We start from the raw sequence: 22,903 nt of genomic DNA on the forward strand, positions 1-22,903 counted from the left end.
ATATCAAAAAGTGCAGTGGGGTCCATAAATAGTAACAAAAATAAGCTGAATAGTAAAGTAAACTGGCAAATTTCATCCATTCCAAACACACACTTAGGGTCTGTTTGGGATCCACTTATTTTGCTAAAACTAAAAAATTTTTGCTGAAAGTACTGTAGATAAATGTAAAAGTTAGTTAAAATAGTACAATGAGACCTATGAATAATATCAAAAAAATGCAGTGGAGCCCATGAATAGTAGCAAAAATAAGCTGAAAAGTAAAATAAGTTAGCAAAATTAATCATGTCAAATGGACACTTACTGTGAATTCTATCATGAATTTGAGGAGTGAACATCACGTCACATTATCATACTCTGAGAACACATAATGTGACCTTAAAATATAATGGTCAAACTTCAAATAAATATCACTAAAGTAGGTAATTTGAATTTCATTTTAAACAATTAATGCTTTAGACTATATGTCAGTGCAAATTAAATTTTCTATTAATATTTTTTTTTCCTTAGATTTTAGTAAATTTATTATGTGATGCGCATGTTCTTATAGAGACATTTCAAGAAAATATTTACAATTTAGTCATTGGTGAGGGGAATGGGAAGGCCCCTTGACTTTTGAATATCAATATTGTAAATCTCATCCTGTTTCGATTAGAACAACTAGAATTTTCCTTTATGATAATTAAACCAGTGCAAAGAAAAGACTATTGTGATTTTTGTGCTTAAGAGGTAGAGCTCATTGTTGCATTTACCATCTACAAAAACAAAGTTTTCCTTTAATTTTATGGACAAAGTTTGATTACAAACTTAGTTGTAATCTAAGACTACAACTTCCACTAATTAAATTAACATGAGTCCATATTTAAAAATTTAATCGTTGAACTGAATGTTCTTTACGTTCTTAATACACATACTAAGGCTGTGTTTGTTTTGGGTGAAAATCACTTCCAGAAATGCTTTTCCGTAAATGCGGGTGTTTGGTTGGTCCGGAAAATAGAATTTTCCGGAAATCATTTTCATTTGACCATAAAAAATACGCTTTGACCAAGGAAATTCATTTCCGTTCCTATTTTCACTTCAAATGGTTTCCGGAGAGAGAGAGAGAGAGAGAGAGAGAGAGAGAGAGAGAGAGAGGAAGAAGAGGGAGCCCCGATCACGCCTTCGACGTCGCCGGCGAACCCCGAGCTCCAGTCCGACGATCGCACGCACCAGATCACACCGGTCTCATCGATCGCAGCACCGCGCCGATCACACCACGCCGCTCGATCTCGCCTCCGCGTGATCTCACCTTCGACCCACCGATCTCTCTCTCTCTCTCTGATTTTGATTTCTGTGTGATTTTGATTTTTGTTGTTGTTGTGGTGGTGTGGTGGTGGTGTTTTGGTGGTTGTGGCTTTTGATTGCCAGTGTTTGCTGCCGTGGGTTGAATTGGAGTTTCGGTGGTGTGTGGTGTTGGGATTTAGCTGTGATTTGTTCTGTGGATTGGGATTTGGCTGTGATTTTGAAAATTTCTGTAATAAAATTTGTTTGGATGCTGAGAAAATAGCTGAGAAAATGTGAAAAATTTGTAGGAAAATAGCATTTTCAGAATAGAACCAAACACATGAAAATATTTTCTACAATAATTTTCATAATGCAACCAAACACTTGAAAATATTTTCCATTCTGGAAAATATTTTACGGGAACCAAACACAGCCTAAATTTCATGCCAATGAGATATTATTTACTATTCAATCTAACTTATTTTTTATACATTATTTTAGACTATAAAAACTTGAAATTTTGATTGATGCACATAGCAATTGATGTTTGATTTTCAGGAAATTTTGCAAACCTGGAGGATATAAGAAAATGCAATCTAATGTTGAGTTTTTCAAAATTTACATTCAATAAAAAGATATTGGGTGGAGTTGTAGCCTTATGCTATAACCAAGTTTGTTGCCCAACTTTGTCATAATTTTATTACTTATATTGATTTTTATATTTTAATTAGCATGTAAAAAAAAAGTTTACTATTTAAATTATCTACGCTTAATTAGATTTTATATGTTTTATAATTTTTTAAAACTATCACTGTATTTTAATTGTGTAATCTCTAATTTATTTAACAAAAAGTCTTAATCCGAAATATTTGAAGGATCTCAATTATGTTTTAAAAATATTTTTCATAGTTTATAAAATTGACTTGATGAAAAAATAATGTTTTGAGCTATGTAAAGACAAACTTGATAATACTTTTAATACGTATGCTAAACAATTTTACAGATTATTTAACTTGGCCCCTAAGGAAAAAACAAACGACTTCATTAGAGGTGGCAGGATAATATGCACGTAACGTTATTAAATCCACTAACAAAAGGCTTGATTTGTCACAAACCAAAGTTTAATAAGCTAATCATTCAATTGAAACTGTCATAAGCAAGATGACACTCATTTCATAATTCAAGGGTTGTATTTGTAAAGGCCCATCAAAACCCTTTTAGTGGATTTGTTTTTTTTTAATAATCTTCTTATTGTCCTTAGTCCTTACACTAGATGTGTTAGAGGTTTCTAAGTGTGGATAGAGGATGTTTATCCGCACCTTCGATCTATACTTTCAGTCGATTACGACTAAATTTTTCTTTTATGAAATTTCATGATGTTCTTTCTTAAAAAAAAATAATAATAATAATAATAAAAAAAAAAAAAAGAAAAAAAGAAAAGATATGTTGGTAGTGCTTAATAGTCATGTTGGTGATGAAAATGGAGTTACTGGGGGCTTAGGCACAAGATATTGGAGGTGAAATGCTTGATTTTTAATTAGGAGATAATCCTTTTTAATTTTTTAAAGAAAAAAAGCTTGAGAGGGGAATTAGTCTTGTTAGTTATGTTTGGGTGTGATCTTAATAACTCCTCAACTTGGTGAAACATCAATGCCTAACAGATCTTAGTCATATCATAGCCTTTGGGGGAAAGGAGAGGAGGAAAAAAAAAATTCAATACATGTATGTGCTGGACATAAGTGTCTATTGTTGCAACTTTAATCTATAAGTTAAGCTCAATTATTATCATAATTTTTTTTTATAGAATTTCAACTTATAATGTCCACTTCTAATGAATGTACTCTGAAATTAAACTCTAGATCTCTTATTCAACTATTAAAAAATTTACTAGTTGAGTTAACTAGAACCCACAAATTTTTAAAAATATATATATTTATCATAATTATTCTATTTAAAATATTTTTTTTTCCTTGAATGCAAATTTGTCAAATCCAATTTATTTTAATCTCACCAAAATTGACCAACTTGTATTAAGAAGTTGAACTGTTGCTATTGACTTGTATTTATTCCATAGCAGGGATGGTGAAGCCTTTAAATTAAGGAGTTGGAGAGCTGCCCAGAACGACTATAACTAGAAATATTAATTTGTCTCACAAATTAATATATTTTTATCCAATTTGTTTTCTTCTTCTTCTTCTTTTTCTTCATGTGGTGAATGATTCCTCTTTCTTTCTCTAGTATTTCAATAGGATCTATTCTAGTCTACTAGACTGAGAAGCAGCACGAGCTGTGAATTGCGATGGTTCATTGGTTTGCAGCTCCTCTGTTGTCCTTATATGCATACCATATTATTATTTTCTCCAATAATTCTGACACGTTAGTTTTTCCCTGACTCCTCTCTTTACTTTACAGCTTTGAAGGAGTCCCACACTAACAAATATGGAATACCTTCTTTTTTTTTTTTTTTTTTTTTGGTTTTAACTTGATTTTGATAATGGTACTTTTTATTATTAAATAAAGATGTGCAAGTAAAAATTGAATTGAGCTTAAATCCTTTATTCAATTATAAAAAACTTTAATCATTTACTTTTCGCTTTTTTCTTTTAGTAAGAAACTAAGAACCTACCCCACTTTTGTCACCTCGAATATTTATTATTCTCCATTCATGTATTAACCAGTACCTTTGATATGTTTAATCACTTTAATGTTTACCTGTACTGGTACTATATATAGTTGAGTTTATACTCCTACTTCCACCTTGCTTTAAAAAGCCTCAGGGGTTACATTGAAGATTCTTCATTGCACTCAACCATCATCTGGAGAAATAAAAGCTATTGCTGTTTGCTTGGCTATGTTTTCAACGCTGTTATGGCCATCATCAAGTTGGCATTGACATTTTCTGTAAAGCAGTAAAGAGACTCAATTAAAAATCACAACCTTTATTATTATTTTTTTTTAATAACACAAAATCACACAACCTGGCCTGACTCAATGTCAATCCAATGACACTTGTTTTTGTCAAATCTATGTGCCTCTGTGTCACGGGGTTTAGCGTGTGGGCTTGTACGGTTTTGCCTTTTTGAGGAGTCGAACTGTCGGATGAAGTTAAAAACTTAAAACTCCTGGCTAAAGCTGAAATTTGGTGACATATATAAAAAATATTTATTAACATAGGTATTTAGGATATACATTAATAAATTTTTTTAAATTTTTTTTTATGAAAAGACTAAATGAAAAAAAGAAAAAGTAATTAACTGTTATGAGTCTTTGACAGTTTTTTCAATCCCTTATAAATTTTTTTTCAAAATAAATAGTTAATGTATGCTCTTAAGTCTACAAAAGTTTAACCGAATCTATAAAAAAATGACAAAAGTTTGACTACAAACTTAGTTGTAACTTAAGTCTACAACTTCCACTTAAAAAAATAATATAACTACATATTTTGAAAATCTAGATATTATATTGTATGTTCTTTATAAACTTATTTTTTATGCATTATTTACTACAAAAACTTGAAATTTAAACATTTAATTGATGATATAGTTATTGATCTTTGATTTTATGGAAATTTTGCAAATATGGAGGATATAAGAAAAAAATGTAATCCAACGATAGATTTGTCAAAATTCACATTCAATAAAAAGATTAAGTGCAATTTTAACCTTAAACTACAATTAAGTTTGTTGTCAAACTTTGTCCTATAAAAATCTCTTTAATTTATTATTCATAATCTTTCTTTCCCCTAATACAACCTCTCTTGGCTCTCCATAAGGTGTCAGAACCCAAAGGTCCATTAGGATTTGGAATGGGTCTGTGTAAGTCTATTTATAGGCTCAATGAGCCTCACATAATTGATTACCCAAATTTGGAATGAGTATGTGTGAGTCTATTTATAGGCTCAATAGCCCTTACATAATTGATTACCAAAATTAATCTAATTGAATAGGTCTTGGAATAGGTATGAATGAGTCTATGTATAGGCTCAATGGGCCTCACAAAATTAATTACTCAAATTAGTCTGATTGAATAGGTCTTGAAGCCCAAAGCTCCAACATAAAAAACACCTTTAATGCTTGTAATTGTTAGGTCTTGAAGCCCAAATCTCCACCAGAAAGAACACTAATTGATGTAACTTGGAATATGTATGAGTGAGGCTATTTATAGGCTAGAACACAAATTGTTGTAACTTGGAGTGAGTCTATGTATAGACTATAAGAATGCTTGTAATTTTTGTAACTTGGAATGGGTATGAGTAAGTGTATTTATAGGCTCAATGGGCCTCACATAATTGATTACCCAAATATCTAATATGATTGAATAGGTTCATTATTCCGATGTAGTGGGAGTTTCAAAATTAATCGCTGGATGACACCTCCTCCTTTATCTTCATCCTGCGCATGTATCTAGCCCAATGTTTGTTTCAATATATTTCAACCCATTAATCACCACACTTCTAAATAATAAAAGAGTCTTTATCCTTTTCAACGTGGAATTAAACACTTAACTAACTTCTTATCTTTCATGTATTAACTCACATATCTTTATATTTACGTTGTCATGTTTATTCATTTTAGTTATATAATATTAAAATGCTACGACAAATACCAAAATAGGTACATGTATTAAACCAAAATGAGGCCTTATAGACTTATAGTTCAATTAACATAATTTGGTGTTTCTAACGGAGACATTTAGGATACAAATTTCATTTCTTTTAATTAGTGACTTATATAAAAAAATAAATACACTAGGAAATATGTTTACCCTTCTTTTATGTTTGTAATGCTTAAATTCTCCACAGTTTGCACGAACCTTGCTTTTTCATTTTAATTATTTTTAATTTGGGATAAATGCCATGTCTGACTAATAAAAAAGGGACCAAAAGGAATATAATTAAAATTGTCTCAATGCATCTAAACTAAGTGATGTGATGCCATACTCAAGGAAAACGTATTTTACTATTTTATGTATTAGTTACATGCAGCATCTCTCTCACATTACGTGAGTCTCATCACACAATATGAGAAATATGTTCTATATAGTGGATACAAAAAATAACACATAGCTGACATTAAAAAAAAAAAAAAAAAAAATCACTTGAGCTTTTTATGCTCAATCCTAGATTGAATTGAAAACCAAATCCATCATTTTTCAGTTAAAACACATGGGAAAAGGAAAAAGGAAAAGCAAATTCAAACTCAAAACTCTAAAGGAACCAAACCCTTTTTGATCACAACAAAAACAATGTTTTTTTTTCCCCCCACTTTTCCTTTCCTAAAAGGCTAAAGGGTTAGTTTGTTCCGACCCAAGAACAAAAAAAGGCCCATCTTGTGCAACTGATTGAGCCCAAATAATAAAAAATGAAACCTATAGGGCCCCATCCCAGTATATAGTCTTTTATCCTTATCCACTAGTCGAAGCGACAAAAAAAAAAAAAAAAAAAAAAACCCTGAAAAAAAAGAAGTGAATTAATAATTATATAAATTTTGTTTCTTTATTTATCCGATTCGGGATAATAAAAAATATGAATCAGATACTAACAGGTAAGAAACGTTGAATTTTCAAAAGAAGAGAGAAAAGAGAATTAGAATAGAAAAAAAAGAAAAAGAGAAAAATTGTATAGAAGAAAAAAAAAGAGTGAAGAAGAAGAAGAAGGATGCTTGGAGAATGTGGAAGGAGATCGGAGACAGAGAAAGGGGCATACTTCGCCCAAAATCCTTCACTACTCGCATTAAGTCCAATCGAATTCGCACTCTCCAAATTTCTAATCACAAAGATATCGTCTCTCCTCACCGAGCCTCCATCAACTCTCTTCAGGTACCACCACCACCACCACCACTACTAAAACTTTGCTTACTCCTTTTTTTCAAATTCAGCTGAAAATTTTGTGTTTTTGGGAAGATATGTGGTTATTTTCTGTTGATTTGAGTTAGGACGATAATTTCATGTTTAGAGGAAATTGATTTCACAAATTATTACGAGTATAGAATATGTAGTTCCGGTTGTGATTTTAATCAAACGAGTTCAACTCGTTGTGTCAATTGTACATGGAGAATTGGAATTTTATTACAAGGAATCAATTGAATGTTGACGTTATTAGAGTTGTGCTCGTCGTAGTTGTATTGATTGGGGATGGAAAAATTAAGGAGGAGTAGAGAGTACTTGCGGAACCCTAGATTATGTGTTGGATTGGTTATCGGATAAGATAGTCACACATGTTGAGTATATCTAAAGAATTACAATCAAATATGGTCAATAAAATCTATAGAACAAGGGAAGGAAGCATTGCCAAAAACATTGGAGCACTCAAGCAAAGTTTATAGATATTAGAATTTTAGCTCAACAATAGATAACATATTTTTTGCAACAACAAAAAAAAGCCTTTTTTTTTTTTTTTTCTGAAGGAGCTTTAGAGGCCCACGTGTTTAATGATGAATTCAGGTTGATTTGACAGAGGGACGATATTTGTTATCCGGAGCAGCAGATGCTTCAGCAGCTGTTTATGATGTTCAACGAGCCACGGATTACGAGGCTGGGGGTCTCATAGCAAAGCACAAGTGCCTATTTGTTGTTGACAAGCAACATGAACACGGGCATAAATATGCCATATCCTCGGCCATATGGTATCCTGTTGACACTGGCCTATTCATCACAGGTTCACATGATCATCACATAAATGTCTGGGATACAAATACCACACAGGTAGGCGTCCTCCTTGATCTTTCTTCTTATGCTCATTGGTCCTGCACGCATGTTTGATGCTTGGTTCATGAACTCTGTTTTGATTTATATAATTCCTTTATGTTATTTTATAGGTGGTGATGAATTTTAAAATGCCTGGAAAGGTTTATAGAACTGCCATGTCCTCATTGGCAACAACTCACATGCTAATTGCTGCTGGAACTGAAGATGTTCAAGTTCGGCTTTGTGATATCGCTTCAGGGGCATTCTCTCATACACTATCTGGTCACCGTGGTATGTCAATGGTTCATATGTATGTTCCATGAGGTTCTCGTTTGCAAATACCTGTCACTTCAGGCATATTGCATTTTCTTTTTTGATAGGTAATAAGAAATTTATTAAGAACAACCAAAGTTACAGGATGCTCCCCATGTACACAGGAAGTGTACTGAGGGAGACTACGAATTTAACAAAAAGTACATTAATCTAAAAATTCCTCATATGAGGAAACCGAAAGACCATTCATCCCAGCCATCCATTCATAGAAGGAGAGCACTAAAAACTGTTTTAGATCCAATAGAGAATGTTGTTCCCCCTCAAAACGTTTGAAAATTCCTCTCACTCCAAATAGTCCACAACTAGCACAGAGGAATGCCCTTCCAACACCCCCCCCCCCCCTCTCCCATTATAACCACTGCCTGGTGATGACCAAAACCCCTTTCCAACACGCCAACAGCTCTGACACATACTTGGGCAGCACCCAAGAGACACCAAACAAACAAAACACAAAGTTCCTTAAATTGTGAGCATTTGTAGAATGAATAAGCAAACGATCCACAGATTCCTGACAATATTCACATTGGACAAGTGCTGACCTCTTCCTGGAACAACATTGGGCTAGTAGGGTGGCAGAGATACAGATAGCATAGATAATTGACTCTTAAATGGGACATAGAATGCCACTTGTCAAGAGAGGTCCACATGCACAAGAAATATCTCTGAGTCCAATAAACTTAACTTTTAGGTTACATGCACTCCTGAAAATTAGAACGTGGAGGGTTACATTGTGCCTGCCCACCAAAAAAAAGGAGTAATTGCTATATCTTATGTACAATTTTTCTTATTCTACTGCAGTGCAAATTTTGCTGCCGTTTTATATGATATTTTCCCTTAGGATTAGACTCCTGTCCTGTAGCTTGAGTTCACTGTTGTTAATATTCTATTTAGAAAATATATTTACTTTTATGGGAATACATTTGTTGTATAATCTGTTACAATTGTATTATTCTGTATTTGGCTTCCAGTTATAACATAGAAGAAAGCTGCCTTGCATTTAAGTATAATATAGCATTTTTTATGGTAGACGGTGTGATGACGGTGGAGTGGTCAACTTCTAGTGAGTGGGTTTTGGTTACTGGAGGATGTGATGGTGCAATACGGTTTTGGGACATCAGACGTGCTGGATGTTTTCTTGTTTTAGACCAGTCTCATTCTCAGCTTGGGAGACGCCCAACTATCCCTGAACACTCTGCCACTAATAAGGTTTTCTTGATGTCTTTTCTCTTCTAACAAAAATCCTTGCTTTATTATTCTTTCTTTGCAAACTCTTGTCCACTTTAAAATTTACATTTTAGTTTCATCATATCTGTGTTTCCAATTATCACCTAAAGTTTATAATATATTCATTTTGTATTTTTTGTCCACTTTATTGAATCTTATGATGTGCTTTCTTCAAACCCTTTTTAAGACGATATAGGGAAATATTTTTTGAATAAATTATGTATTTATATATGTATAGTTGTAAATCACATGTGTGTGTGTGTGTCATAATGAAATAGTTGTGAATAACTTTATTTATCAAAACCCGTCTCCCAAAGAGTGAACAAAATTTCTTATATGCTTATCATTAGGTTAACTTAGATGTGCCAAGGGCAGCACAACAACTCAATGCTGCTTGATAATTTTATAGCTTTCCATTTTTCTATCCCTTGCCTTTTTAATCAGTTCTGATATGTGGAACTAGTTACAAGAGCACACAGCTATATCCCTGTTGGTGATGAAATTGATCTGAGGCTTCAAATAGGCTGATGTTCTAACTAAAATGTGATATGAACACAGAAGAAAAGTGGGATGGGGGGTAACTACAGAGTATAGAGAGAGCCAAAAATGCGGATATCAGATTTTCTTTCTTGCATTGCTGGTATGCAGGCATAATGGTTTGTTTATTTTATTGGTTTACATATTTACAGTTATTCTTCATAACTGGAATTGGATCAATGGGTGTAGTACGTGAATAATCGTGCATGTTGTGGCCTTGAATTGCAATAATCTTATTAAATCAAAAGCTGCTTAATAAGCTATAACTCATATTATTTTATAATATCATTCAGGCTTTAACATCTAAGTCCCTATCATCTGGCCAAAATTTGAATGCAAAACTGCGGGCACAGCAAAGGAAGCTTGCTAATGGGAATGGTACAAAACAGTCACCCATTGGTAGAATGCCAGCTAAAGGATCTTTGAGACAGAGATTGCATCCAGGGATGTTGTCTAGTCTGGATCGTGCCACTGCTCATTATGGTGCTGTTACAGGGTTAAAAGCAACCGAAGATGGCATGTATCTTCTAAGTGCAGGTAGATTTGTTTAAGCAACCTTTGTACCAAGTGTTCATGCGTAAAATATGCTTAATATGAAGAGTCCTTATAAGTTGTCCAGAATAGTTTTTGTGGTAGTTGATTAAAGCTTGTGGAGATGCAACCATGCAGCATGGTCAAAAGTGCATGCATATGTCAGTGTCAGTGTGTGTTTACAAACACACCTAATCTGCCCATCCACTCACGCACAAAGCATGCAGACAGTCAAAAAATTTACTCTAAAGCGTGCGCTGTATCTGGTGTTGCACCTAAGAGATCTATTTGGCTGTCAATTTTCAGATATTTTTATGGATGATATTCCCTGGGTCTAAATCAAGAAGCTTGTTTTCAATTACAAGGTCATACGTAACCAAAGACAGCATGCATCTTCTAGATCCAGAAGCTGCAGGTTGATTTTTTTTCCCCATCTATATATATATATATATATATATATATAAAGAGAGAGAGAGAGAGAAGCAAAGCACGTTGAAGGTATAAAAATTGATTACGGAGTTAATTGCATGCATGCTCTGTGTGGAGATCCTTTTTATTTATTTTTTATTTTTTATAATTATAATAACTAGGATAAATCATTAGTATGCTGTTGTTGTTGCCTGTTAGTTTGTTGTCCCATACCAGTTTCTGCAAACCTCAGAATGATGGACACCTCAGCTCACCCCTTCCCCAGCTTTTTATCAATTAGCAATATATATGTATATAGGGCTAGATTCAAGTTACACCTAATGTAACTTTAAATAATATTACACCACTCAATATTTTTTCATTGGATACAAATTTTGACAAATTCACCGTTGAATTATATTTTCTTCTAATATCATTTTTGCTTGCAAAATTTCAAGATGATCAAAAATCAATAGTTATGTCATCAATCAAATGTTTAAATTTCAAGTTTTTTGTAGTTTAAAATTATGCATAAAAGATAAGGTTACAGATTGAGTTGTAAATAAAATCTGATTGACATGAAATTTGACATGCATGTTTAAAACATATAGACATAATCTAATGGTGAGATTTTCAATATATGAACCGAGTAAAAAGTTATTAGACATATATATATATATGTTTCATTTTGAAATGAATAAACTATATATTTTTTTATGAATATTGATAGAAATATTATTTGCTTTTTGTTTATTGGGTAGATAAAAAATGTGCTTACTGTGAATCTGTGAGCAAGAGTTGCATCCATTTTCTTGAAAAATCATCATTAACAGTAGAAAGATACTTGTATAATGGGTTTGTGATGAGAATCCAAAGCAGTTCTTATTGTTATTCACCTTCAGCAGTTTCTCTGATCCCTTTTTTTTTTTTCTTTTTGGATAAGTAAGAATAGTTTCCCTTAATATGTATTTTATTGCCATACAAAATGGACCTGTCTGAGGCTCTGAGCTTAGTCTCTTTTTCTTCATTGTCAGTGTCATCATTGAGGAAACTAATCAAGGCTTCTTGTTTCCTCTGCTAAACATTTCTTTATCTTTATAACTGACCCCTTCTTATTTAGTATATATCTCAAACCAACCACACTGAAATGGAATTGTAATCTCTCTCCGTGCATTTGGATTTCAGGTTCTGACTCAAGATTAAGGTTGTGGGATGTTGAATCTGGTTGCAATACACTTGTGAACTTTGAAACTGTGCGCCTACAAGCAGGCAAGCCAATACAGTTGGCGACATCTCAGGATTCTGACCTTGTTTTTGTTCCATGCATGACAGCTGTGAAAGTAATTATCCTCTATATAGGTTTTAATCTGTTTTACTTAATTTGAATGGAAGATATTAGTGCAGTTTTATGCAAACCTGAAGTTCTAATTGATTTTACAGGCATTTGATGTATGGTCAGGCAATACATCCCAGACATTTCGTGGACACTATGAATATGTGAACTCGTGCTGGTTTAGTTCACAGGAACAGGTACAATCATGATCCTCTTCTTAGGTTCTTGTTATTAGTGCCTTGCTAACCTGTGTTCATTGTGTTATCGGCCTTGAGTTATATATTGCTTCTCCCATAAATTAAGCTATAGTTATACTAAGGCATGTAAAAGTCAGGCCCTACCAAATTATTTTCAGAGTTTCTAGAAGTGGAAAAGGCAAAAAGGTGAAATTGGATAAAACTTTTGTTTCAGGTAATAATGCAATCTTGTAAAATTTTATTTAGAGAGAGAGAGAGAGAGAGAGTAAAACTTCCAGCTGGAGAATGGAGAAGCTACAAGGAAAAATATCAATTCTTATGCCATGGATCTTGTAGAAATAAAATTAACCGTCACACAACATTTTACATGGAAGGTTGATATTTTTCTGCCTAATATAATCTGCAATAAGTGTTTGACTGATTAGTCCAATTTTGCAGGAATTATACACAGGTGGAAATGATAAACAAATTCTTGTCTGGTCACCATCCAGGTTGATTGCTGATGAAATGGTATACCCTTAATTCATATATTCACTCCTTTATTGAATTTATCATGCATATGTGATGTAACAGTAATAGGCATGTGCCTGGTATCTCATGTGGATTGAATGGACATGCAGGATGAAGGACCTGCTCAGGATCGGGATAACTGGAGTGATTGACATTTGCAGCTGATGCATTTCTGGCTTTTGATCTTGACTTTTTGAATCTCTCTGTCTAATATTAGCATGACCTCTTAAGAGCCACTGTTGTCTGTTCCATGTGTATATGCTCAAATTGTTAATTTTCATATTATCTTTTGTTATCATAAGTTTTTTGGTTTATCAGTATGATTTGCCACTGTTGTAACATAGATTTCTGTGCTGATTTTATAATGAATTTTTGATTTTTTTTTAATGAATTTTGTCTATTAGAGGCTGTTGATCCCCTATTGTCTAATTTTGCTGGGTGTCCATCCTGGACCTGCATTTTATGTTTGCAACTAACAGCCTTTTGGGGATAGGTTGCAGTAATGGGCTCTAGCTTCTATTCTATCATACAATTCCAGGACTTGTCAACCAAGCACTGAAATCCAATATTACCTTGATGTTTTAATTGAAAAGATTGGGTGTCACTTTGAAAAAAAAAAAAAAAAAAAAAAAACCTGCCGTTGAATGTTAATTTCAGGTGCCTGATCTCAAAAGATATCATTTTAGGTTGCGTTTGGAATTTGAGAAAAAGTTAGCTTATTTTTGCTCTTAAAGTGGGTCTTTTCCTCCGTTAAGTGGGTCCTATTACTCCAAAAATCAACTTTTAGCTTTTTTTTTTTTTCTATATACTTTCAATAAAAAGTTTCTAATTTCAGCAAAATAAGCGGTTGATTTATTAATTTTACCCAACTAATAGGTATGTACTTCCAAGTTCCATTTCATTTTGGTTGTCTTTTTTATAGTAAACGGTAGACTTATTGTGATGGTCTTCTTTTCCATTTTAGAATACAATTTTCTAGCTTAGCTTTACTAATATGCCATTTACTTTATTGAAAAAGTTAATGATTGTCCTTTTTCTTTGTATGAGTTTAAATTAAATAAAGTAATATTGAAAACTTATACTTTTTTATTTGATAGCCAAAAGTATTAAATGATGACGCCTTAAAAATTTATTATCTAAGGTGGACAAACAAAATGTAAAAGGGAGTGAAAAGTGGACATCAAATTCTCTAAGTATCTCTCTTTTTTTTCTTTTTTTTGCTGAGTTCTCTAAGTCTTTCTCATTCATTGAGGTAAAAAAAAATTTACATAGCTCATTAAAATATATTCAAGATGCTAGAACAATATTAAATACGGGCTCAAGATATCTACTGAATGCGTCATTGAATGGAACTCGGGCCTCAAAGGCTCAAATCTTTCTTCTCCTGTATCAATTGAATAACCAATGCTTTGGCTCTCACAGGCTGATATCTTCCTCCTCTTATAGAACTTGGAATAATCTCTACTGTTGCTACTGCTCGCCTTCTGAAAATTGGCTTCTTCAACCAAACACTCTGAATTGGATTTGCCATGGCTCGCAACACTATCGACAAGTCCTTGGTCCACAATTTCTGCTCCAGGGTTCTTCATTAAGAATTTCTGACACATGATGGTATCTTGGAAATCCAGGAAAGTATAATCAAGTAACTGTGATCTCTCAAAATCTGTCATCTCTGAGAACCTAAATGAAGTTGTCCATGTCTTCAGCACACCCTGAGCAGCTGGCAAAATTAGCTTCTCCACTCCAAGAACCATTAGCTGCTTTTCAAGCTCATTCATCAGAGTTTGGCACATTCCACACCTGCGATATTGATACCTGGTGCCAACAAGAGGTACTTCTGCCACCTTCTCTCCATGAATCCTTACAGTAGCCACAGTTATTAGTTCTTCATTTCTCTCTAATAGCACTGTGTAGAATCCTCTGAAGTTCATTCGTTTAAGCTCTGACCCTCTACTGAAAATTAAATCTTCAACAAGGTCTCTGTTGGTAAGAGGGTCTTTGACAGGATCAAAACACTCACGCATCACACTTAGAGCAACACTGAGCTTGCTGTAGGTCTCTGTCGAGGCCTCAATATCAGGAGCATCACTTTCAGAATTAGACTTAAATAGTGTCCAAGTCAAATTATCAACACCCACTGGAATTGGTTTTCCTAACAGCTTGCTGAGGCCTAAAAATATGTCTTCACACTTTCTGCCACAAAACCAATGATCTTTATCATAACTTTCCAAGTTCACCACCCCTTTACTCTTTAGGCACCCAATGTGAAATTTATGCATGCATTGCTTGCAAGTCATGGAACAATTATCCATGGGATTTCCATTTTCTTCTTGAAATTTTCCGTGACTACAAATTCCACAACAACATGAAGGGCAAAACCAATCACCACTTGGAACATCCTGCAAACCAAGGCAATCCTTGTGGAATGAGGATGGACACTGATCACATAGTATTAAGTCACCCCCATAGTGGCAAACAGAGCATATATCATCATTCGCTTGTAAATTTGTTGTGAGGCATTTGTCCTCATTACTATTTTTGGCATGATTTTGGCAATCCATAAGAGACCTCCCATCTTCTAGTAGAATATTGGCAGCCGGTCTGTGATTTGTACTACCAGCATGAGCTTCAAAAGCAGTGAGTTGAAACAACTTAGAGCAACAATCACACTCAATCCCATCACGAGTAATGTACCCCTGTTTCAATGGAGGACCACCATTTTTACCACGGTAATATACTCTTGCCCTAGGCAACACCACATTGTTGTCTATAAACCAAGATAACACTGTTCGAGGATTGCGGTTTGAGGAATTGGGAATTACTGCGTTCCTTACTATTCTGTTTGTTTTGGCCACACGGCTCAACTTAGCAACTCTTGAATGATCTCTTTTTCTCTCCAAATCTGCCAATACCTTTCCCCCTTTTCTTTTGTGGTTGCTGGCGGCTAAATCACCTTTAACTTCGTCACCCACAGGAATAAATTTAATAGGTTTACAAAAAGAAGCGACCCTTTTTCTTTTGTGTTTGCCGGTCGCAAACTCACCCTGAACTTCACCACCCACATTAATAGATTGCACAGGTTTACAACTATCAGAAGCATCCTTTTCACAAACCGAATCACAAGCAACAGTGTCAGTTATTGAGAGAGGATCAGAAACAACCCTTTGGCAAGAAGAACTAGAAGCAAGAGTCTCAATTGTGGAAGGAGAATTAGAAGCAACAACCGTTTCACAAACAGAACCAGAAGTAAAAGTCTCAGTTTCTGACAGAGAATCAGAAACAACCATTTGGCAAGAAGTAGAAGCAAGACCATCAGTTGTGGCAAGAGAATTAGAAGAAACACACTGATCAGTCTTCTTTGACCCAACTATAGTACTCTGAGAAACTCCTCCTTGTTGATCAAAATAGCCTTTACATGCCATTCGAAGCGAGTAAAAACACTTGCCATTGGGTGAAGTATACCGTAACTCACGCCTTGATCCTTTCTGACCATACCAAAACTTCCAACCCATTGCCAAAAGATGCTTCTTTGCCTTTTCTTTCACATCTGACTTCTTGTAAGTACTCCTGTAACAGTTGTTACCCTCTGCTTCACCAAACATATACCAATCCAAAACAGCCTGGGAGCCTAATTCGGGTTCATCAACAAGAACGTCCAATGGAGAATGGCAAATCCTAGAAACAGTTTTCTCCATTGTAAAAAGTCTTTCTTTGATTCCTTGAGCCGCAAGAAAGATCAAAAACAAAAAGAAAGATTTCAGTGGCAGGGATAAGAGTCTCACTCTCTCTAAGGTTTCATTGGCAGGGATGAGACTCTCACTCTCTCTAGGGCTCTCTACATTGTAAAAAGCCTTTAGTGTCTTTCAGCAACAAGAAAGAACGCCAAGAGGCAAAAAAGGTTTTCCTTGGCAGCGTTGGACTCTCTCTCTCTCTAGGGTTTTATAGGTTTTAAACTTTTAATGAGAGTCGGCGTTGTAACACAAAATCGCAGGGAAAAAAAAAGGCCCTTATATGCGTGATACGAATAGTTCGGCGTGGAAACATCAAGCAATTGACCCGTTAAAAGTTAAAACTTAAAAAAATTAAAATTCAAGTTCTTATTCTCGACGGCTCGACCTAATTCTTATTTATTTTTCTCTCAAAAAAAATGATACTTATTTATTTATTTCTTTCTAAAAAAAATTATTTTAATTTGATTTGAATTTGTGGTTGGTCTTTCAGTTTATTGATATAATAAAAATGAAAGGGGGAAAAAAAAAACATTTGTACACCCCCTCCCTCACACTCTTCTCTCTTTTTTTTAAGAATATGATTAGAAAATTCAGTTATAGCTATTTTAAAATAGTAATTATACTTTATTTTAAATTTGTAATTATTCTTTATTTGTTTAGGCCTACTCACTGTTTGCTGATAGTAGAGTATCTTTAAAATAGTACTGGTAATGTTTATCACAGTATCCTTATCCTTATAAAAGTATATATCTCTTGAAAACGAAAACATATCTTTTAACTAATTTTTCCTCATAGGCCACATATGTCTTAGTATTTTTACAACAAATTCTAGAGGGAAAGTTCTCATTGAAAAAAAAAAATTGAAAAGTTGTTATTGACTAACATAAATGGGCAAAAAGTAATTTTAATTGGGAAAAAAGTAATTTTAATAGTGATTTCAAATTAGAATAAAAACAATTTACCACCTAGGATTTATTATTTGATAGCTACATTTTTACTATTAAGTATTGTGTATAACATTTTTTCTCCCAAAAAAAAAAAGTTGTGTATAACATTACTACACTAGTAGAATTGATAAAAAAAAAAAACAAAAACATGATAATTAAGGACATAACATAGAGTATAATTTTAAATAGAATATAATGGAGAAAAACAGTACATGTGGGGACCCAAGGACTGAGAAAGGATACAACAAACTGTGACTATCATCATAAAAGCATTCTAAACCCGAGGAGGGGATCCGCCCGAGGAGGGGATCTGCCCGAGGATAGGAGGAGAGGGGACAAAATACTTCCTGGAAGGCCAAATGGAGAGGATGGTGTTTAGTGAGAGTCAAGGTAAGTGAAGGAAGTTTCTAGTGAAAGCTCACCTACTACCTCCACATTAAATGATTAGCAACAGCTTTATCAACTGCATTGATGAGGAAGTGACTTGAACAATATAATTCACAGCTAAGCATCTCCTTCTACCACCTTCAACAGAAGTTTAAAGGGACAAATGTCCTAAGGAGAGTCTAGAGGATTGTAGAAGGAGGGTTAGGATGCAATTAGCTGAGGAGTATATAAAGAGAGAGGACTTCCAGATAAAGGGAGCTCCCAGAAAAATCAAGAAAGAGAGATAAGACCAAGAATAGTGATAGTGATAGAGAGAGAAGAGTGTACATCCTTGTGCAAGAACATCGTCCTCGGGTGAGATTGTAAAGGACCATTTATACTCTTAATCTTTGGCTTTCGTTCATTCCTTTTTTGTCTGAATCCTCGGGCTAAGCCCAACTTGCTTTACCCCACTCTCTAAACAAATACCTATTGGTTTTGGCCTAGCTAAATAACACAAATTTCACGATTCTAAGTGAGTTTGGGCCGCCGGATTTTTGTGTCCTTACAATACATATGACTAATTATAATTAATTTGTTATTTATTTATTTTAGATACTTTAATGAGTATTTATAATAGTTAAATCTTAAATTAACAATACTTAAATTATCTATAGAATTTATTTACTTGCACTTTAAGTGATGATAACCTTCTCCCAAAAAAAAAAAAAAAAAGCGAGGATAAGATTAACAATACTTAAATTACTTACACTTTTTTTTTTTTTTGAGAATTTCAACCTATGGTGTTTACTCCTAATAATAACTTTTTATCATTAAACCAAGACATCAATCAATTTTTGGTGTAGGCATAGATTGAACCCCAGATCTCTTATTCAACCATTAGAAACTTTACTACTTGAGCTAACCAGAACTCACACTTGTACAACAACAAACAGATGATATTTTAATTTTTAACACATTTATTTAGTACCCGTTTGGGTACAACTGAAACAGACCCAGCGCTTGCGTTTTGGCGTTTCCTTTTTTTTTTTTTTTTTTTTTTTTAGAACGTGCACTGGCTTTTTTTGCTTTTCCAGTGGGTCCCGTGCATTGTTTACAGGACCCACAAACCTCTTTTTTCAACAAAACTTTCATTAAAAATGTTAAGAACTAGAAAAACTTATAAAAAAGATAAGGAAATTTGGGAGAAATCTCTATTATTTGTTTGAAGAGCAAACTTGGCTATATTATAGCCTTACAGAGCAAAACTTGAAAACATGAAAAATAATAGCCCACGTTTAACAGATCCTAATAACGTGGTAAGACTAATTCAATCAAACAACTCATCCCTTAACAATAGGGACTTATTGACAGAGTGGTAACAACCCACTAAAGCAACCCAACGTCTAGAATAACAAAACTTAACAATTCCTCCCTTAAACTGAATGCTACAAGCACTCAGTTTATATCCATCTTAGAACAAACTCCCAATAGCCCTCGTAGGTTCAAGAAAACATCCAGCTTGAGTGGTTTAGTCATCACATCAGCCAACTGTTCTCGTGTCCCACAATGGACCAGCTCCACTATATCAGCCTTTGTGAGCTCTCGAAGAAAATAGAAACGTACATTTATGTGCTTACTATGACCATGCATTACTGGGTTCTTTGAGAGATTGATTGCAGAACTACTATCACAACGAATAATAGTTGACTTGCCTTGATTCTGACCCAGCTTTCCTAACACCCTTTTCAACCATACTGCTTGGCATGCACTCGAAACTGCAGCAATAAACTCTACCTTTATGGTAGATAGACTTACTACTGGTTGTTTTCTTGATGACCAAAATACTGCTCTCGAACTCAATAAAAACACCTAGCCTAAAGTACTCTTTCTGTCCTCCAAATCTCCAGCATAATTATTATCAGTGTATGCAACAAGTTCATCATCTCCTCCCTTCTTATAGAAAATTCCAAACCCAGTTGTTCCTTTCAAATATCTCTGCACCCTTTTTGCTGCTTGTAAATGAAGCTCAGTAGGATTCTCCATATATCTACTAATAAGACTTACCACAAACATCATGTCAAGTCGAGTAGTTGTCAGATACATGAGACTACCCATAATCTATTTATAGTAAGTCTTGTCCATCTTAACTCCACCTTCATCCTTCATGAGCTTAAAGCCAGGAACAATAGGATTATGAATAGAATTACTTTTGTCCATTCCAAATTGTTCCAGCACCTCCAAAGCATATTTCTTTTGACTGATAAAAACACCATCAGATCTTTGCAAGACTTCAAGACCAAGGAAATACCTCATCTTACCAAGATCTGTCATGTCAAACTCATGCTTAATGGAATTTTTAAACTCTGTAAACATCAATTCATCATTTCCAGTAAAAATGAGATCATCAACGTAGAGACTTACAATTAATACTTTACCTTCTTTGCTTGTCTTGATGAACAAAGTATGCTAGTAGTCACACTTCTCAAAGCCTTCTTTCATGAAATAGGCCTCTATACGGCTGTACCAAGCATGCGGTGCTTGCTTAAGCTCATAAAGTGCCTTCTTTAACTTGTAAACCTTCTGTTCATTTCCCTTTTGCACATAACCACAAGGCTGGATGTTTTCTTGAACCTGCGAGGGCTATTGGGAGTTTGTTCTAAGATGGATATAAACTGAGTGCTTGTAGCATTCAGTTTAAGGGAGGAATTGTTAAGTTTTGTTATTCTAGACATTAGGTTGCTTTAATGGGTTGTTACCACTCTGTTAATAAGTCCCTATTGTTAAGGGTTAGTTGTTTGATTGAATTAGTCTTACCACGTTATTAGGATCTGTTAAACGTGGGCTGTTATTTTTCTTGTTTTCAAGTTTTTCTTTGTAAGGCTATAATATAGCCAAGTTTGCTCTTCATTAAAAAAACAGAGATTTCTCCATAAAAAAATAAACCCATGTTTTTCTACTAAAGTCATCAGTGAAAGTAATCAAATACCTCTTCTTGCCATTTGAGATGGGCTTGATTGGTCCACAAATATCAGCATGCACTAATTGAAGAATTTGTGAAGCTCTCCAGGTGCTTTTCCTTGGAAATGAGAACCTTTGTTGCTTCCCTACCAAACAAGCCTTACATAGCCTTGAGGGAGACTTAAACTATGGTAAACCATTCACCATCTTCTTCTGTGGAAGAGTCTTTAAGCCCTTAAAACTCAAGTGTCCATATCTACAATGCCAAAGTTGCACCATATCTTCCGTGATTGTGTTGAAACAAGTAGATGCCATAGGCTGAGATATAGCATGTAGTATGAACATTCAATTCGAAGTCATCTTCGTCTCCATTATTAAGCCTTTCTCAGGATGAAACACTTTACACTTTTTACCTTGAAACAGAATGTTAAGCCCCTTTTCGTGCAATTTCCCAATACTTAGTAAATTGTTCTTCAGCTCTGGCACGTAAAATACTCCTGTGATAATCTGTGCTCTTCCATTAACTTGTAGCCGTACATTGCCCTTTCCCATTACAACCACACTTGAGTTGTTGCACAGCTTCACCGAATCTCTGAGACTTCCATCAAAATCCAAGAAGTGTTCCCTCTTTCCACACATATGATTGCTACATCCCAAGTCAAGGAACCACATATCTTCTCAATTGGCCTTATTTATATCAAAATAAGACATCAATAACATCTCTTCTTGAGTCTAAGGATAGTTGGCTTTCTTCTCCTTGTTTGGACATTCCCATTAAAATGCCCAAGCTTATGACAGTAATAGCACTCCACTGTGGCCTTATCATAGCTTTGTCTGCTTGACTGCCTCATCCCCTTCCTCTTCCTCTAAAACTTCCATGGCCTCGACCCCCTCCTCCAGATTGATCTCCATGAGTAATCTTCAAAGCGTGTTCTTCTTCCTCATGAGAACTCATGTGTTGTTCATGCACAAGCAGGCTGCTTTGCAACTCATCAATGGTTAAGGTGTCTATATCCTTAGACTCCTCAATGGAACACACAACATAAACAAACTTTGGAGTCATGGATCTCAAAATCTTTTCAACTACAGTAACATCTCCCTTGTCTTCACCATTTGCTTTCATCTTGTTGGTTATGGTAAGGGTCCAAGCAAAATACTCATTCACATATTCTCTTGCCTTCATGTGAAGAATTTAAACTCCTTCCGGAGAGCTTGCAAGTGAGCATGCTTTACTCGTGTTGTACCTTGATACTTCTGCTTCAAAGAATCCCATAAGTTCTTTGTTGTATCCTTGTTGAGGATTGTCTTTAGGACTAAACGAAATAGTTCTTTGCTTTCAAATCTTTCAACTTTTGATCTTCAATTTTCTTCCTCTGAGCGTTTGTGAGATCTTTTGTTGCTGCAGGAATCCCACTCTCCACCAAGCCCCAGTATTACTTAGAACGCAAGAAGTTTTCCATGGGCATCACCCAATGATCATAACGCCCATCAAATTTCGAAATTGCTGGTTGCACGAAAGAACTTTCTGTCATCCTACTTCAATCACTATGCATGTAGAAGACTGCTGCTTCTAATTTTAACCAAGCCCCATGACAGGGCTCTGATACTAAATGTTAAGAATCAGAAAAACTTATGAAAAAGATAAGGAAATTTGGGAGAAATCTATGTTATTTGATTGAAGAGCAAACTTGGCTATATTATAGCCTTACAGAGCAAAACATGAAAACAGGAAAAATAATAGCCCACGTTTAACAGATCCTAATAACGTGGTAAGACTAATTCAATCAAACAACTAACCCTTAACAATAGGGACTTATTGACAGAGTGGTAACAACCCACTAAAGCAACCTAACTTCTTGAATAACAAAACTTAACAAAAAA

General features: G+C 34.5%; 3 protein-coding genes across 5 annotated transcripts; 1 reads left to right on the forward strand and 2 right to left on the reverse strand.

The window, feature by feature from the left end:
* The first annotated feature begins 6,780 nt into the window (after positions 1-6,780).
* Positions 6,781-13,404, forward strand: LOC126708873 (WD repeat-containing protein ATCSA-1-like). Of its 3 annotated transcripts, none has more exons than XR_007649282.1 (10): positions 6,781-7,077; positions 7,702-7,962; positions 8,076-8,235; positions 9,305-9,483; positions 10,332-10,575; positions 12,163-12,336; positions 12,418-12,507; positions 12,666-12,721; positions 12,946-13,017; positions 13,128-13,404. XR_007649282.1 is itself a non-coding variant. In XM_050408862.1 (9 exons), exons 1-9 carry the CDS (start codon positions 6,928-6,930, stop codon positions 13,167-13,169), a joined length of 1,353 nt encoding a protein of 450 aa, XP_050264819.1. In that variant the 5' UTR covers positions 6,782-6,927; the 3' UTR covers positions 13,170-13,404. The 3 variants fall into 3 exon arrangements, 1 of the variants encoding a protein (XP_050264819.1); XR_007649281.1 differs by having other exon boundaries at positions 6,782-7,077; positions 12,163-12,317; XM_050408862.1 differs by lacking the exon at positions 12,666-12,721 and having other exon boundaries at positions 6,782-7,077; positions 12,163-12,317.
* An 864-nt stretch (positions 13,405-14,268) lies between these two features.
* LOC126708054 (increased DNA methylation 1-like) lies at positions 14,269-16,712 on the reverse strand. Its single transcript, XM_050407875.1, has one exon. It carries the CDS (start codon positions 16,710-16,712, stop codon positions 14,313-14,315), a length of 2,400 nt encoding a protein of 799 aa, XP_050263832.1. The 3' UTR covers positions 14,269-14,312.
* A 5,157-nt stretch (positions 16,713-21,869) lies between these two features.
* LOC126708055 (uncharacterized) lies at positions 21,870-22,205 on the reverse strand. The gene has a single exon (XM_050407876.1). It carries the CDS (start codon positions 22,203-22,205, stop codon positions 21,870-21,872), a length of 336 nt encoding a protein of 111 aa, XP_050263833.1.
* Positions 22,206-22,903: the final 698 nt, after the last annotated feature.

Source organism: Quercus robur, chromosome 12, assembly GCF_932294415.1.
Source record: "Quercus robur chromosome 12, dhQueRobu3.1, whole genome shotgun sequence".
NCBI lineage: Eukaryota > Viridiplantae > Streptophyta > Magnoliopsida > Fagales > Fagaceae > Quercus > Quercus robur.